Genomic DNA, 15,196 nt, shown 5'->3' on the forward strand with positions numbered 1-15,196 from the left:
ACTTTATAAATGAGTTTTTTTATGTCCCTTCAGGTTGTGAACCACTTACAGAATGGGAATATTTACCGCCAGTTGGCCCAAGGCCTACCAAGGGGTTTGTCGGTCTGAAAAATGCAGGTGCAACTTGCTACATGAACTCAGTGATCCAGCAGCTCTACATGATTCCTCCTATCAGGAATGGCATCTTGGCCATTGAAGGCACAGGCAGCGATGTGGATGATGATATGTCTGGAGACGAGAAGCAAGATAATGAGGTACTGCCTAACATGGTTCATTACTGGAGTCTCAGAATTTTGGATTATATACAGTATGTGAATGTTTCAAATAAACATGGACTCTAAAGCAAAACAAATCTCTGTTTGGGGTTTTCCATATTTTTGCCATTAGGTTAGTGTGAACACACTGTCACTTTTTGGTCCAAATTAAATGTCTAAGATTAAAAGTGCTTAAGTGTTATTTTAGTATTATTTATATACTGTTATAGTTTTATTAATGTTATTGATTTTACTTTTATTTTAATATTTTTAGTTTTAAATTTGATTTTTCAATTCTGTTTAGCTTTAATTCCATTCTAGTATATTTTTTGTTCTTAAAGTGACCTGGCCTCTAGAAATCTAGAATCATCTAGAAACTTTTTCGCAAGACGCGAAATACATACCAGTACCAGGAAAGTAACACTGGAGGCAGTAAAACAGCGAGCACTTGTAATTGCTTTTGTACACAGTTATGATAACAGTTCCATATGTTCCGCTTTCCGGACGTAACATGCTTGCTCGGTAGCTCAGCCGGCATGAATTGGACTTAGCATGCGGAATCCTTGGATACGAATTACGTGAAAAACATGACTCGCAATGAAAGCTGAAAGATGAGAGACAGAAAAACAAGCTAAAACGGCATGCTTGCAATTGTGTTTTTACGTCACATTTGCTTTTGTTCATAGTATCAGCTAGGTTTAGGTGTAGTGCAGATGGTACGTTATTTTAAAACGTCACAGAGCATTAGACTTGTAACGTCACTCAACGGATTTCAAGTCAGAACTGCCATGACATCTACAAAACTAATGTCACATAAAAGTACCATATGTATGTTTAGCTGTTTCGTGGGGGGAAAAAAAAACTAATACTCTTTTAGCGCCACATAGTGGACAGTTCAAATCGACTATGTCACGAAATGTACGTGGTGGTAAGTATTTTGTGTCTTGGGAAACAGTTCCCAGAGGTGCGTTTTTGTCATAGGACCAGCTTGGCTTAAACACTTAAACAAAACAGGTTTTTCATTTCATATTTCTATATTTTCTAATAATGTATTTTTTCAGCTTTATTTCAGTTAACAAAAACTATTGTTAATAGTTTTAGTTAACATTAACACTGGCGCATTGCATTTTGAACCAAGGAAATTTGTAATGGGCCATTAGCACCTGTCCCAACTGTGGTGAATAAAAATGGGAGTAGGATTGACTGGGAACAGCTCAGGTGGAGGGGTGTGGCTTCTCATTTCCCAGTATAATTAAGCTCAGGTGTGTGCTTTATTAACCCAGAGAGCGCCTACAGCTCTTGTACTTGTTGTTCTGTAAGCACAAATAGTGGATTGTTCCTAGAAAGGTTGTGCTTAGTTTCTGATGATTGTTAATATCATTAAATTGATATGATATTATGCTTTTTTTGTTTTAAATTGATGAACTGCCCAATGATGATGATCATCCTTTCTCAGTACCAAGTGATTGACAAATTTAGCCATCTCTGGGGTGTATATGCCATGTGGGCATTCCCTGGAGCTGAGGGCATTTTGACAAAAATTTTCTTTAAATTATATTTAAGTTACTTCAGTTTATTGAAAGTCTTGCTTTAATTTCACAGAGTAATGTGGATCCCCGGGATGAGGTATTTGGCTATCAGCACCAGTTTGAAGACAAACCTTCTCTCAGTAAGTCAGAAGACAGGAAGGAATACAACATTGGGGTTCTTCGGCAGTTGCAGGTCATTTTTGGACACTTGGCTTCCTCCAGGTTGCAATACTACGTGCCTAGGGGATTCTGGAAGCAGTTTCGGTAAATTCACCCTTTATATTTTGAAATCCTCCTTTTTTTTTTTACTGAACAAATAGTGCAGTTTTCTAAACCAGTCTCTTCCATTTTCTCTAGGTTGTGGGGTGAACCAGTCAATCTGAGGGAACAGCATGATGCCCTGGAGTTCTTTAACTCACTGGTTGACAGTTTAGACGAGGCTTTGAAAGCATTGGGTCACCCTGCCATGCTGAGCAAAGTACTGGGTGGCTCTTTTGCTGACCAGAAAATATGTCAGGGCTGTCCTCACAGGTACATTGGAAATCTAATATTGTTTCGGCTTAGATCTTTGTGTCCCAGTGTAAAACACTCCATACTGTCTTTTCAGATATGAATGCGAGGAATCGTTTACGACGTTGAATGTAGATATCAGAAACCATCAAAATCTCCTGGATTCTATGGAGCAGTATGTGAAAGGAGACTTGCTTGAGGGTGCAAATGCCTACCACTGTGAAAAATGCAACAAGAAGGTGTGTGTTGTCTTTAGAATGGCTTTTGTTGGTGATTAAAAGAACGCTATTAAGCTTAAGGTGGTGATATGTCTGCATGACAGGTGGACACAGTGAAGCGTTTACTCATTAAGAAGCTTCCTCCGGTGCTGGCCATCCAGCTGAAACGCTTCGATTATGACTGGGAACGAGAGTGTGCCATCAAGTTCAATGATTACTTCGAGTTCCCACGGGAGTTAGACATGGAGCCCTATACGGTAGCTGGAGTAGCTAAGCTGGAGGGGTCTGATGTGCACCCAGAAAACCAGGTATTGAACCTTCATGGTCTTTCTTTGGTCTTCAAGTTGTCTAATTAAAATAAATGTAATTAGGAATATTTTTGCTTAGCTGAAGTTTTGAAACTCTCTTTAGCAGCAGGTGATCCAACAGAATGAGCCATCCGAGCCGGAACCCCCCTGCAGCTCTCGTTATCGTTTGGTGGGAGTGCTGGTCCACTCAGGCCAGGCTAGTGGAGGTCATTATTACTCCTACATCATTCAGAGGAATGGCAGTGGTGGTGAGGGAGAAAGGAACCGTTGGTATAAGTTTGATGACGGTGATGTCACCGAGTGCAAGATGGACGATGATGAGGAGATGAAGAACCAGTGCTTTGGTGGAGAGTACATGGGCGAGGTCTTCGACCACATGATGAAGCGCATGTCCTACAGGCGACAGAAGCGCTGGTGGAACGCCTACATCCTCTTTTATGAGCGAATGGACACGTTAGACAAGGACAGTGAGCTGGTTAAATACATCACTGAACTCACAGTGACCAGCAAACCTCACCAGGTGAAGATGCCCTCTGCTATCGAACGCAGCGTGCGCAAACAAAATGTGCAGTTTATGCACAACCGTATGCAGTACAGCTTGGAGTACTTCCAGTTCATCAGGAAACTGCTGACCTGTAACAGTGTCTACTTGAACTCACCGCCAGGTAAATCCAGCCATTGACCTTGCTCTATTCTCCTCTGTTATGTAGATGGGATCAGGGCTGCAACATGCAATTCATTTTGAATCAAGTCTTCAATCTGTTTCTTTGATAAATGGATAAGCATAATTTGACTTTCACAGATCTTTTTGATATTGACCTTATATTAAAAATAAATGTTATGTATTTACACCTTAAGGTGGTCATTCAAAATTCACCTTTACATGGTATTTGCATATAAATGTGTCTTAGCATAGTTTGAACAGTAAGTCTCAATTATCAAGCTGTTTTGATTTTTCTGAGCAGTATGATGTCATCCTGCTCAGGCCCCGCCCACACCACTGATGGACTGCCCCATATTAGTATATTTCCACCCTGCATATGTACGCTGTCTGTCATTTTCTCTGCGCTTGAGTAGCTATAGTGATTGATTAAAAATGTTGTAGGCAATGCAAGTATTTTGTAGTTGGATATAAAAGTGAACATAAGAGTCTTAATTTTCTCCTGTCATCAGAGACACTGAGAACGCAGTGGATTAGTTTTGTTTTTGACGGTAACACATCACTGAATACACAAAATACGGAAGAGAGGGGTGGAGTAAACGGTAGCTCATTATCATTATTTAAAGAGACATGCACCAAAACGCTTATGGTGAACAGAGCTGTTTTTGACCAGGTAAAAAGGGTGTTTTACACGAATTTCAACCAAAGTATGTTGCAGACATTTATGAAAACCCTAAAGAGTCATACCAACCTGTGGAAAATAGGCGTCCACTGTCCCCTTTAAGATTAAATCATTTAAATGTTAAGTTATATTTCAGAGGTTCTCAAGTCTGGCCCACGAGATCCATTTTTCCTGTGGAGTTTAGCTCCAACCTTCATCAAACTCACTTGTATGTAACTTTCTAGTAATCCTAAAGACCTTGATGAACTTATTCAGGTGTGTTTGATTACAGTTGGAGCTAAACTCTGAAGTGAAATAGATCTTACGGACCTGAGTTGAGAACCCGTGTTATATTTGGTCATTTTTGGCATTTGAGAAAAAACTGTTAAATGTTAGTTGTTGAAAGTTTGGGGTTATGTTTACCAGGGCTGTATTTAGAAATATTCTGAAATAATATATTTTAAAGTGTAATTTAATTCTATGATGGCACAGATGATATTTTAGCAGCCATTACTTCAGACTTTGATCGCACATGATCCTTCAGAAAACATTTATGATTGCTCACACATTTCTTGAACAGTTTTGCTGCATAATGTTTTTGTGGAACACACTTTGTAATGCTGTAATGCTTATATTTCTGTCTGCACTATGCATATGCCCGAAAATGTCGCTATCATTCATTCAAAAAATGTAAACAAAAAAAATAGTTGGAAGTAAGAAAACGGCACAGTAGCTACCCAATTGCCCAAAATTTTAGCAACTTTCTCAGTTTCTGCTTATGAAATTGCGCTTCAGGTTTCACAGTGTCTGTTGATGTCAAAATCTCTTTGTGTTTGGGAAGTGGATTTCCTTTTTCCTCATTACACATTAGCCTCCTAATGTTGCTGCTGCAGAATAATCTATTCCAGGAGATGGTGAAAGTAATTGTAGTATTAACGATTATTTTATTTGTGGCTTTTAGGTCAAGACCACCTTTTGCCTGAAGCAGAAGAAATGGCTATGATTAGTATACAGCTCGCTGCTAGATTTCTCTTCAGTACTGGATTCCACACCAAGAAAATTGTCCGTGGCCCTGCTAGTGATTGGTAGGCGAGATTTCAGTGTTTATCAGGCACATGTTTGCCTGTGTTCTTTAACAGTTAATTAATGTTTCTTTTATTTCAGGTATGATGCTTTGTGCATCTTGCTACGACACAGTAAAAATGTGCGCTACTGGTTTGCACACAACGTCCTCTTTGCATATCCAAACCGCTTCTCTGAGTACCTGCTTGAGTGTCCCAGTGCAGAGGTTCGAGGGGCCTTCTCCAAGCTCATTGTATTCATTGCACATTTCTCCCTGCAAGATGGACCCTGCCCTTCACCCATTGCCTCACCTGGACCTTCAAGTCAGGTACTTCCTTATCAATCTAGACTTCCCTCATTCATGGGAAATCAGGGGATGTCTGAAATTTGGAACTTACATTATTTGTCTTTTTGTCTCAGAGCTGTGATAATTTGAGTTTAAGTGAGCACTTATTCCGTGCCGTGCTTAATCTGCTGAGAAGGGAAGTGTCTGAGCACGGTCGTCACCTGCAGCAGTACTTCAATCTTTTCGTTATGTATGCCAACCTTGGTAAGGATCATTCACCACCCTTAAGGTCTGCATCCATACAGGCTTGCATGCTGTAGAGCTTTTCAGCCTCACTCCATTTCTTTCTCTCAGGCTTGGCAGAGAAGACGCAGCTGTTGAAGCTCGGGGTACCAGCTACTTTCATGCTTGTGGCTCTGGATGAGGGCCCCGGCCCTCCCATTAAGTACCAGTATGCTGAGCTCGGAAAGCTCTATACTGTCGTCTCACAGCTGGTGCGCTGCTGTGATGTGACGTCCCGTATGCAGTCCTCAATCAACGGTGAGAGTTTTTATACATTGCTGGAAAACGTGTGTGGTGTGTAAGCTTTCCCATGTAGTTTTGGTCACTATTGCCCAATGAAGATGCTCATCCTTGCTCAGGACTTACTGACTGACACAATGCCATCTCCAGGCATGAGTGCCAGGTTGGCATTGCTTGGAGCTGAGGGCATTTACAGAAAAACAAGCAGAGATGCACTATTCTTGTTCCTTTTTTGTCAAGCCATTACCACCTTCAAATGTGTAGTTTCAACAGCATCCATTGTTTTAGTGTAGAGGTGGCAAACTCAGTTCCCTGCAGAGTTTAGTTCCAACCCTGCTCCAACACGCATACATGTCATTTTCTGAAGGATGTGATTAACTGGATCAGGTGCTTTTAATTAGGGTTGAATATAAACTCTGCAGTTTGACACCCCTGTTTTAGTAGTTTGAACTTTTGACACTAATTTAATGATTTGCATGCAAAAAGAACATTTTCCTCCTCTGTCCAGACCACCAGCCAGGATATGAGCTGACATTTCCATATGTTGACATTTGTAGGAAACCCTCCCCTGCCAAACCCATATGGTGACCCCAACATCACCGCTCCCATCATGCCTCTGCAGCAGCTGGTGGTAGACATCCTGTTTGTGCGTACCAGTTACGTGAAGAAAATTATCGAGGACTGCAGTAACTCCGAGGACACTATCAAACTGCTGAGATTCTGCTGTTGGGAAAACCCTCAGTTTTCCTCCACTGTGCTGAGTGAACTACTGTGGCAGGTGAGCAGGATCACCAGCGTTTTCAATTTAAGCAACATAATAAATATTGAAATTACGTTTTGTGATGATAATGCACATTTTATTCGGCCATTCAGTTTCCTAAAGTCTTTAATTGAGCTTAACTAGTTTCTTGCTTTTGCCAACTGTGAGTATGAGAGAAATTAGACATTTTAATAGCATGTGCTTTAAACTGAAGTAGCGTATTGCATTTGGAGTTTGAAAGATCTGTGAATAAGTATAAGCTTTTGAATTCAAAAGTCTTAAGCAGGCATACATACAGCATGGTAAATGTTAAATGTATAAAATCATTTTTGCGGTATAATCTAGCCACGTTTCTCATATGCGACCCTGGACCACAAAACCAGTCGTAATGGTCAATTTTTTGAAACTGTGATGTATACATCATCTGAAAGGTGAATAAATAAGCTTTCCATTGATGTATGGTTTGTTAGGATAGGACAATACTTGGACGAGATGAAAACTATTTGAAAGTCTGAAATCTGAGGATGCCAAAAAATCTAAATACTGAGAAAATCGCTTTTAAAGTTATCTAAATGAAGCTCTTAACAATGTTACTATGTTACTAATCAGAAATTACGTTTTGAGATGTTTACGGTAGGAAAATTACAAAATTTCTTCATGGAACATGATTTTTACTTAATATCCTAATGATTTTTGGCATAAAAGAAAAATCGATAATTTTGACCTATACAATGTGTTGTTGACTATTGCGACAAATAGTCAACTTGTGACTGGTTTTGTGGTCCAGGGTCACCTGTATATTTTTCTGATTGTCTGAATGTGTTTATTAACATTGATGTTTTGTGTAGGTGGCATATTCATACACGTATGAGTTAAGGCCTTACCTGGACTTGCTTCTTCAGATCTTGTTTATTGAGGACTCATGGCAGACTCACAGGTCAGTATATCTTTGCACTTCATATCTAGCAAATGTCTTTTGTGTGAACCAGCTTACAAGGGAAAAAAAACCTTGAACAAACCTGAAACACTTCAGAGTACTTTAAATTGTGTTCTGCGATTTTAGTTCCTGGAGTGAAATTCTTTAGGCCTCTTGTCCTCCTTTTTTTTTAGATTAAATTCCTGCAGCATAATGTCCTGTTCTGCTCTTTCTCTTTGTTCGTTAGGATCCACAATGTGCTGAAGGGAATCCCTGATGACCGTGACGGGCTTTTTGACACCATTCAGCGCTCCAAAAATCACTACCAAAAGAGAGCTTATCAGTGTATCAAATGCATGGTGGCTCTTTTCAGCAACTGCCAGGTGGCCTATCAGATTCTCCAGGTAAGATGTTAGCATAAGAATAAAAAACTTTGCATGATAATTTTTGTATGTATGCATGCATGTATGTAAAAACTAATTATGGTTTACATTTTCCAGAGTAATGGTGATTTAAAGAGGAAGTGGACCTGGGCAGTGGAGTGGCTCGGTGACGAGCTGGAACGGAGACCATACACTGGCAATACCCAGTACACATATAACAATTGGTCCCCTCCTGTCCAGAGCAACGAGACTTCTAATGGATACTTCCTGGAGCGCTCCCACAGTGCCCGTATGACTTTAGCCAAGGCCTGTGAGTTGTGTCCTGAAGAGGTAAGTGATGGCTCAAGCCACCCCTCAATGTCTGCAACATTAGTGCCAGTATGTTTAGTTTAAAAAGTCTAATCATGCATGTGTGCTTCTGCCCATTAGTTGAAACTTTTTAATAATTACATTTGTATTTCGAGAACCCTTCAGTAAATACTGAACATGTTGGTTTAATGTAGAAAAATCTCACACCGTGATTGTATAATGATGGGCAGGCACATGTCGTTTAACCTTTGAAAAGTAATTTTGAAGCGGTTTTGAAAAGAATCTTTTCTAATCTAGAAATGTTTTTTGTGCTAAATAGCCATGTTTAACTATAGATAGGGCTTTGAGTTTTCGACTTTTATTTCTAGGTTTTCATTTTCATAACGCAAATGCTGTTGGTATTTGACTAAGTTTCCTTACATTTACGCTTGATTTCATGCCATTGTTTTTGTTAGAGCCATTTCTATAAATTTGCTAAAATAGGGCGCTTTCTTTATCTAGTTTAATCGATAGCAAATTTCCACAAATGTTAAATGTATACAGCCATAGATGCATAATTTGTTGAAACAGTATGCTATATTAACTGCTGTTTCAAAATAGTGTCACTTAACGAAGCACGAGGTGGTATCTGAAGAGGACGCTGGCCGGAACCCGTCCTCGACACAGCAGCTTTTGCCAGGGGAAGTGACAGGCCAACAACAGCACACCGTAAGACTCGTATGGCCCGGCCACACTGGTGCCATCTGCGTAACTTTTTGATGTTCACAGGGCATGATGTAGGCAGAAACATCTTCCACCTCCCTCAAAAACAACTCTAAATCAACTGTTATTTCGTCTTCATCTCAGTGTGTCCAAACTGTTTCTTTCTACGCAACTACAAGTCTTAATGTGGTAACTAAGTGATCGAAAACTCTAAGCCTTGGCTATAGTGCACAGATGAGCTGGAGGTAACATTTGTGTCTGGTGGTGTTTTCTTTCTCTTTTGTTTTGAGTCTGATTTTTATTTTGGGAATATAAAATGTTCTGGTCATCTGATCTGAAAACAGCCTGCAGTTCTAAGAAGCTTTTGTATGACTATGCAAATTTGGATGTGGTGTTAGTTTTATGTTCCATTCTGACAGTTAACGTTCTCCGGGGAAGAACAGAGTGTTCAGGAACGTGTTTAGCATTATAGTCACGCCACTGTCTAATCAATTAGTCTGTGGGCGAATTCCTGTCTGTGATCAGAAGCTTCGTTAAACAATTCATTCAGAGAGGAGTGTTTGTGTTGTCCGTTTATGGTGTCACTGGAATTCACTATGTCTCATTAAAGTCCCCTAAATAATTTGGCTTTTTCACCTAACTCAAAATTAAAGCCCTGAGTGTTCCTCTTAAAGTGACTTTACATGTTTAATGGTTTTATGTTGTGGGCGACTCTTTATAGAGGACATTATTCACACACATCCCTGGTTAGTTAGTATTAAGCAAACAGTTTTGTATTTAATTGTCATATATAGACGTATGTTGTTTATTTAGTGCTCAGCTTTATTTATGTTTGTTTTAGGAGCCTGATGAGCAGGAGGCCCTTGATGAGCAGGACACTTCTCCTCCAGAGGACACTGCTCTGTACCCTCACTCTCCAGGCACAAAGTTTCAACAGGTATTGAGCTTCACAGTAACCCAAAAATCTCATTACTCTTAGACCTTTCTTAAGCTTTATCATGCATTTGTGAAAGGAGCGTTCTCGAATACTTTAAGCTTTTTTTTTTTTTTTGTAGGGCTGCAATGATAAATCGATGCATCACGATTCGTGGATAGATTGATTTTATTTTTTTTATTTATTTATTTTTTTTCCTCCCCCCGAATGCATCGCGATTCTCTGGAATCGATTCAGAGTTTATTTATCAACAGTAGAAGGCACTCTAATGTGGTTTTCAACTGCATATTCCAATGCTTGCACTGAAGAGCGCTTGTCTGTTCGGTTGAGTCATGTAATTGCACCTTGACTCAGAATGCTTTTATGACGCAAGATTAAAGCCACAATTTTTTTTATTAAAATATCCCAAAACCACTAGAAAAGTGTTATATTTTGTTGACTTGTGTACTTGCGTTATGCCAAATATTTCAAAGAATGTTTAAATCCAAAGAAATAAGCAATTTTAACTAGTGTAATGAACCGTGTCATTGAATGGTTTCTCAAATTTTTCCGGTTTTATTTTGTAGAAAACATGGAAACCCCAGAGTCACTTTATGTTATGCATTTTATTAGACAGGTGACCAATGTGCAGAGTAGCATTATAACAGAACTTTCAACACACTTAAATGTATCTAGTATGACCAGAAGGAACGGAAGCACTCGACTGTGGCATAATAAAAGCTCTGCTGCTTTCGAGCCGTCTATTGCGTTCGTCCTTCATTAGCATTTGTTCCAGCATCCTCGTTTCGCTTCCACGACTTTCAGCCCCACCATGCTTCATACTACAGTGATCTTAAGTCTTTAATACATTAGCTTATCCATGAACATGATTTCTGCCCGAGTATCGACGATTGCATTGGCTCTGGGGATGAAGACAACAACTCCCATGATTTCACACTTAAAACTACGCCTTTGGTTCTTTCTCTGTTTTGAATAAGCGCCCTTTAGTGGTGAAAAGTTACATATTGTGCCTTTTTAATGCTTTTGAACTTCATGAATGATTATTTTAGGTTCAAGTGTAAGGAATTGGAAGCAAGCAGAGAACAGCTGTTTCTAATGCATGCAGTGCCATCTGCTATTAAAAACTGAGCTCAGAATAGATTCGAGAGAGAATCACACTGCATTTTGGAAATTCTCAAAATTGATGCAGAATGATTTCTCGATTCACGATGCATTAATCTATTTTCCTAGCCCTATATCTTCACTTTTGTTTGTTGTTGGAGTTTATTATTAGATGCTAAAGATTTTAAAGTTTATACATTGTGTTCCTTATAAAATTAAAGGACTAGAACTGTTTCTAATAAACTGAGCATCTAGGTTTTGGTCCTTTTCTTCAGTTAGATGCTTTTGGAAAATACTCTTATACTCAAGGCTGCATTTCTTTGATCAAATACAGTGCAAATCTTATTTAAATAACTTTTTAATTACATTTGCAAATGTCACTTTTAAAGGTACAGTTCACCCAAAAATGAATATTCTGTCATTACTCACCCTCACAACGTTCCGAAGACCTACATTCGTAAGACCTTTGTTCATCAATCAGAACACAAATTGAGTTTTTGATGAAATCCAAGAGCTTTTTGACAACGCAGACAGCAATGCAACTACCATGTTCAGGACCCAGAAAGTTAGTAAGAACATTGGTAAAATAGTCAATGTGACATCAGTGGTTAAACCTTAATTTTAAGAAGATACAAGAATGCTTTTTGTGCTCAAAGAAAATGAAAATAAAGACTTTCTTTTCTTCTCCATTAGTCTCTAAGAATTTGTTGAATAAAGTTATTTTTGTTTTCTTTGCTCACACACAGTGTTCTTGTTGCTTCACAAAATTACGGTTAAACCACTGATGGCACATGGACTATTTTGACGATGTCCTTATTACTTTTGTGTGGTTTGAACTTGCTTTTTGCATTGCTGTCATAGAGGGTTAGAGAGCACTCAGATTCATCAAAATGATCTTAATTTGTGTTCTAAAGATGAACGGAGGTCTTAAAGGTTTGGAACGACATGAGAATTTTCATTTTTGGGTCAACGATCCTTTTAAGTTAATGTCAGTAGTTATGTAATTGGCATCTACAAATCAGTAAAGCATAAGTACACATATTGTCCTGATTGTCATGTAATATTTTTTGTTCTTTCGTCTTTTCAGCAGAATAACCTCCCGCATACGCAGCCGTACACTGGCCCCGCAGCACAGCACGTCAACAACCCTCAGCGTCCAGGCCCACGAGCACAAGAGAACTGGGAGCCCCCTGAGGAGGTGCCGCCCAGCCAGACTAAAGACTAACAATATGTTGTCACACTGTCCTCCATCTGAGTTCTCCAGCGAGATACTCGAATCCAGAGCAAGGCCAGGCCCCACCATGCCGCTCTACTCCAGAGCCCGTGTAACCAGAACATTCAGCTTCCCTCAATTTCTAACCCTGGAGTGGAGAGTCTCTTCACCGTCTGCTCTGCAGTATTAACTGTCAAAAGTGTAACTTGCAGTGGACTGTGCATATTGTTTGTAATAATAAAACGGGCCTGTCGCACTTGTCTCATGACAGAGGTGTACATACTATGTTAATGTTTTGACTGTTCAAAAGCAACAGCGTGTGTGATGCTGTTGGGAGACTGCAGATTTAATGAAAATGGAAAAACAACAAAAAAAAAAAAAAAGCAAATACAACGGTGAAAGACAAAAAAAAAAAATCCCTGTTTTATCCCATGCTCAGTAGTAAGGTTTGGGCCGTTTGGGTCATTCTGCTTTTGATCATACATTATATTCATGTCAAAGCTTAACCGGCTATGGCACCTCGTGAGCAAGAGTTGGCCATAGTTTGTGAACGATGGGACGGTTGGGTGATGATCTTGACGTTTAGTTGATGTGAATGGGGTGATGATGATGCAACTTTATTCTGGAAATTCCTATTGCCTTTTTTCTTTTTCTGGTAATAATTCAATAATTTTGAAAGCTCCAGCTGACACGCTGTAACATCTTAGCATGGCTTCACATCAAACTAGTATAGCCCGAGGGCGATTCTGCGATTTTTCTTTCTCCACGGCGATTCGGAAGAGCCCTTTTGTTGGTTTCCTCCTCCATATGCTCTTCTAGATTTGATGTTTTCGAAGCAATGTAAGAAGTAAGTGGCTTTACAATTGCACACGTTTCCTCAGATAAATATTTGGCTGTCGCTTTTTTTGGTGGGATAAATGCTTAGGTTTTGATGATAGGAATTTTAGGAAGAGAAAATATATGCAACAGTTTATGCCAGGATGCCTGGAACATTAGTGGACAGAACTCGTTTTGCTTATTTGTCTCGGACAAATGACCTCCTGGCAATTTAGTCGGTCGCCTGACTTCATGATCCCTGTTCGCATTCGTGTACTCGGAAGAGAGGCTCGGTTTGGGGATTCTTCATTTAAGGAGAGTGAACGTAAAAGCAGGGTTGTACCATAAAATAACTGCTGGTTAGTCATGTTGCAACTTCAGTTAGTAAAGTCTCTTGGATTCAAGGAGTAAACATCAGTAGATACTGTATGTATTTAATTGGTAACTTGAATGCTTTTTTTTTTTTTTCCTCTCTTGGATTTTGTTGGAAAAATACCAAATACTCCTGCAAATGAAAATATTCTGCCCATCATATATTTAAATATTTTGCTGTTTTATTTTATAGAATTTATTTTGTTGTATTTCACTAAAAGAAAAATAGAATTTGATTTAAGAGGAACATTTTTGTCCTTGTGTTATTTTTAAAGATTATTGACTGTACAGAGTTCTTCGCCCTGTTTTTTGCCGACTTTTGTTTTGGCCATGATGTGACGTTGAATTCTGAAGCCACAGTCACAATGTTGACTTTCACTTTGTGAGGTTTTTGTGCACAGAAATATTAGAGAGAAAAGCATTGCGCCCTTCAAGAATAAAGAAAAGAAATCGGGAAAATGTCTGTGTGTTATTGTGAAGATTCAAGCTGCTGTGTTTTCATGTATTGATTTTCAAGTACGTTCTATTCACGGTAGAGTGCAAAACAACAAAAACGAAAAAATGTGATTGCAACCATGTGTGTTGGTGGGTCAGGTATTAGTTTCTTAAAATGCTTTCAAATAAGACAACACCTACGTTTCAAGTCACCAAGCTGAATGGGAGTATTTTTATGAAATGTCAGTAATATGCATATAAACCCTTTACAACTGTTCCAAAACAATCCACTTTTTAGGCTATTTTTAATTTCCAGTCTCTGAGCAGAAAATACAGGGCAACAAATAAAAATCCATTAAACCCACATAAACACATATTCAACAAAATACAATCCTGGGAATGCTTGGTTGAGTTATGAGTATGCTTTTTGCTTAATATAGCTGTGTATCTCTTGGAATTTAATATCTGAACACATTTATGTTAACATCCAGATATTCTTGTAAAAATAAACACTACAGTAGAAACAGCATAAAGCAAATACTTTAACAAATTGTGCTTCCTGTTTGGGTAGCTTGCAGAGTTCACCTGCCACCTGCCATTCTTAACCAACTTTAATAACACCCAGAAGGCCAATCTCAATATTTTCATCAGGGAATGAAGTGATTCTGGGAAGACTAATGAGCTTTTGACTGGTTAAAAAAAACAGCACTGGGAATTTGTCCTGCTGCCTTAGCATGGATATGGCTCACAGAAGGTAGTTACAACTTATTTTTAAAAATCAAATTTAAGTTTTTGATATTACTGGTTATATATTCTGTATCTAAGATTTATGCCTACTGTTGTCTACAAGACGAGTGGGTGATTCTGTAATTCCTATACCCTTGTTTTGATTAGTGTTCCAACACAACTTCACAGCTTACACTACCAGTCAAAAGTTTTTGAACAGTAAGATTTTTAATGTTTTTTTTAAAGGAATCTCTTCTGCTCACCAAGTCTGCATTTATATAAAGTACAGAAAAACAGTAAAATACTTTCAAAACAGTTGAAATACTTTTACAATTTAAAATAACTGATTTCTATTTTAATTTATTTTAAAAATGTATTCCTGTGATTTCAAAGCTGAATTTTTAGCATCGTTACACCAGTCACATGATCCTTCAGAAATCATTCTAATATTCTGATTTGCTGCTCAAAAAAAAAAAAAAAAAAAAAAATTATTTTTGTCTTAAATATATTTTGTAACA

General features: G+C 38.6%; 1 protein-coding gene across 5 annotated transcripts in view; it reads left to right on the top strand.

Moving 5' to 3' along the window:
* Positions 1-13,613, top strand: part of usp9 (ubiquitin specific peptidase 9) — a 37,267-nt gene extending 23,654 nt beyond the window's left edge. For 2 of the 5 annotated variants that reach the window (XM_051118253.1, XM_051118256.1), the window contains 17 exons: positions 34-254; positions 1,857-2,047; positions 2,141-2,314; positions 2,391-2,532; positions 2,616-2,819; positions 2,923-3,484; positions 5,103-5,226; positions 5,306-5,531; positions 5,624-5,753; positions 5,844-6,029; positions 6,569-6,789; positions 7,620-7,708; positions 7,935-8,091; positions 8,188-8,400; positions 8,980-9,087; positions 9,923-10,018; positions 12,204-13,613. In XM_051118253.1, the coding sequence (XP_050974210.1) occupies positions 34-254; positions 1,857-2,047; positions 2,141-2,314; positions 2,391-2,532; positions 2,616-2,819; positions 2,923-3,484; positions 5,103-5,226; positions 5,306-5,531; positions 5,624-5,753; positions 5,844-6,029; positions 6,569-6,789; positions 7,620-7,708; positions 7,935-8,091; positions 8,188-8,400; positions 8,980-9,087; positions 9,923-10,018; positions 12,204-12,341 (3,182 nt within the window). In that variant the 3' untranslated portion in view covers positions 12,342-13,613. The remainder of the gene's footprint in view (positions 1-33; positions 255-1,856; positions 2,048-2,140; positions 2,315-2,390; positions 2,533-2,615; positions 2,820-2,922; positions 3,485-5,102; positions 5,227-5,305; positions 5,532-5,623; positions 5,754-5,843; positions 6,030-6,568; positions 6,790-7,619; positions 7,709-7,934; positions 8,092-8,187; positions 8,401-8,979; positions 9,088-9,922; positions 10,019-12,203) is intronic. The other 3 variants (XM_051118257.1, XM_051118258.1, XM_051118254.1) reach the window with 2 other exon arrangements.
* Positions 13,614-15,196: the final 1,583 nt, after the last annotated feature.

Source organism: Labeo rohita, chromosome 9 (assembly GCF_022985175.1).
Source record: "Labeo rohita strain BAU-BD-2019 chromosome 9, IGBB_LRoh.1.0, whole genome shotgun sequence".
NCBI lineage: Eukaryota > Metazoa > Chordata > Actinopteri > Cypriniformes > Cyprinidae > Labeo > Labeo rohita.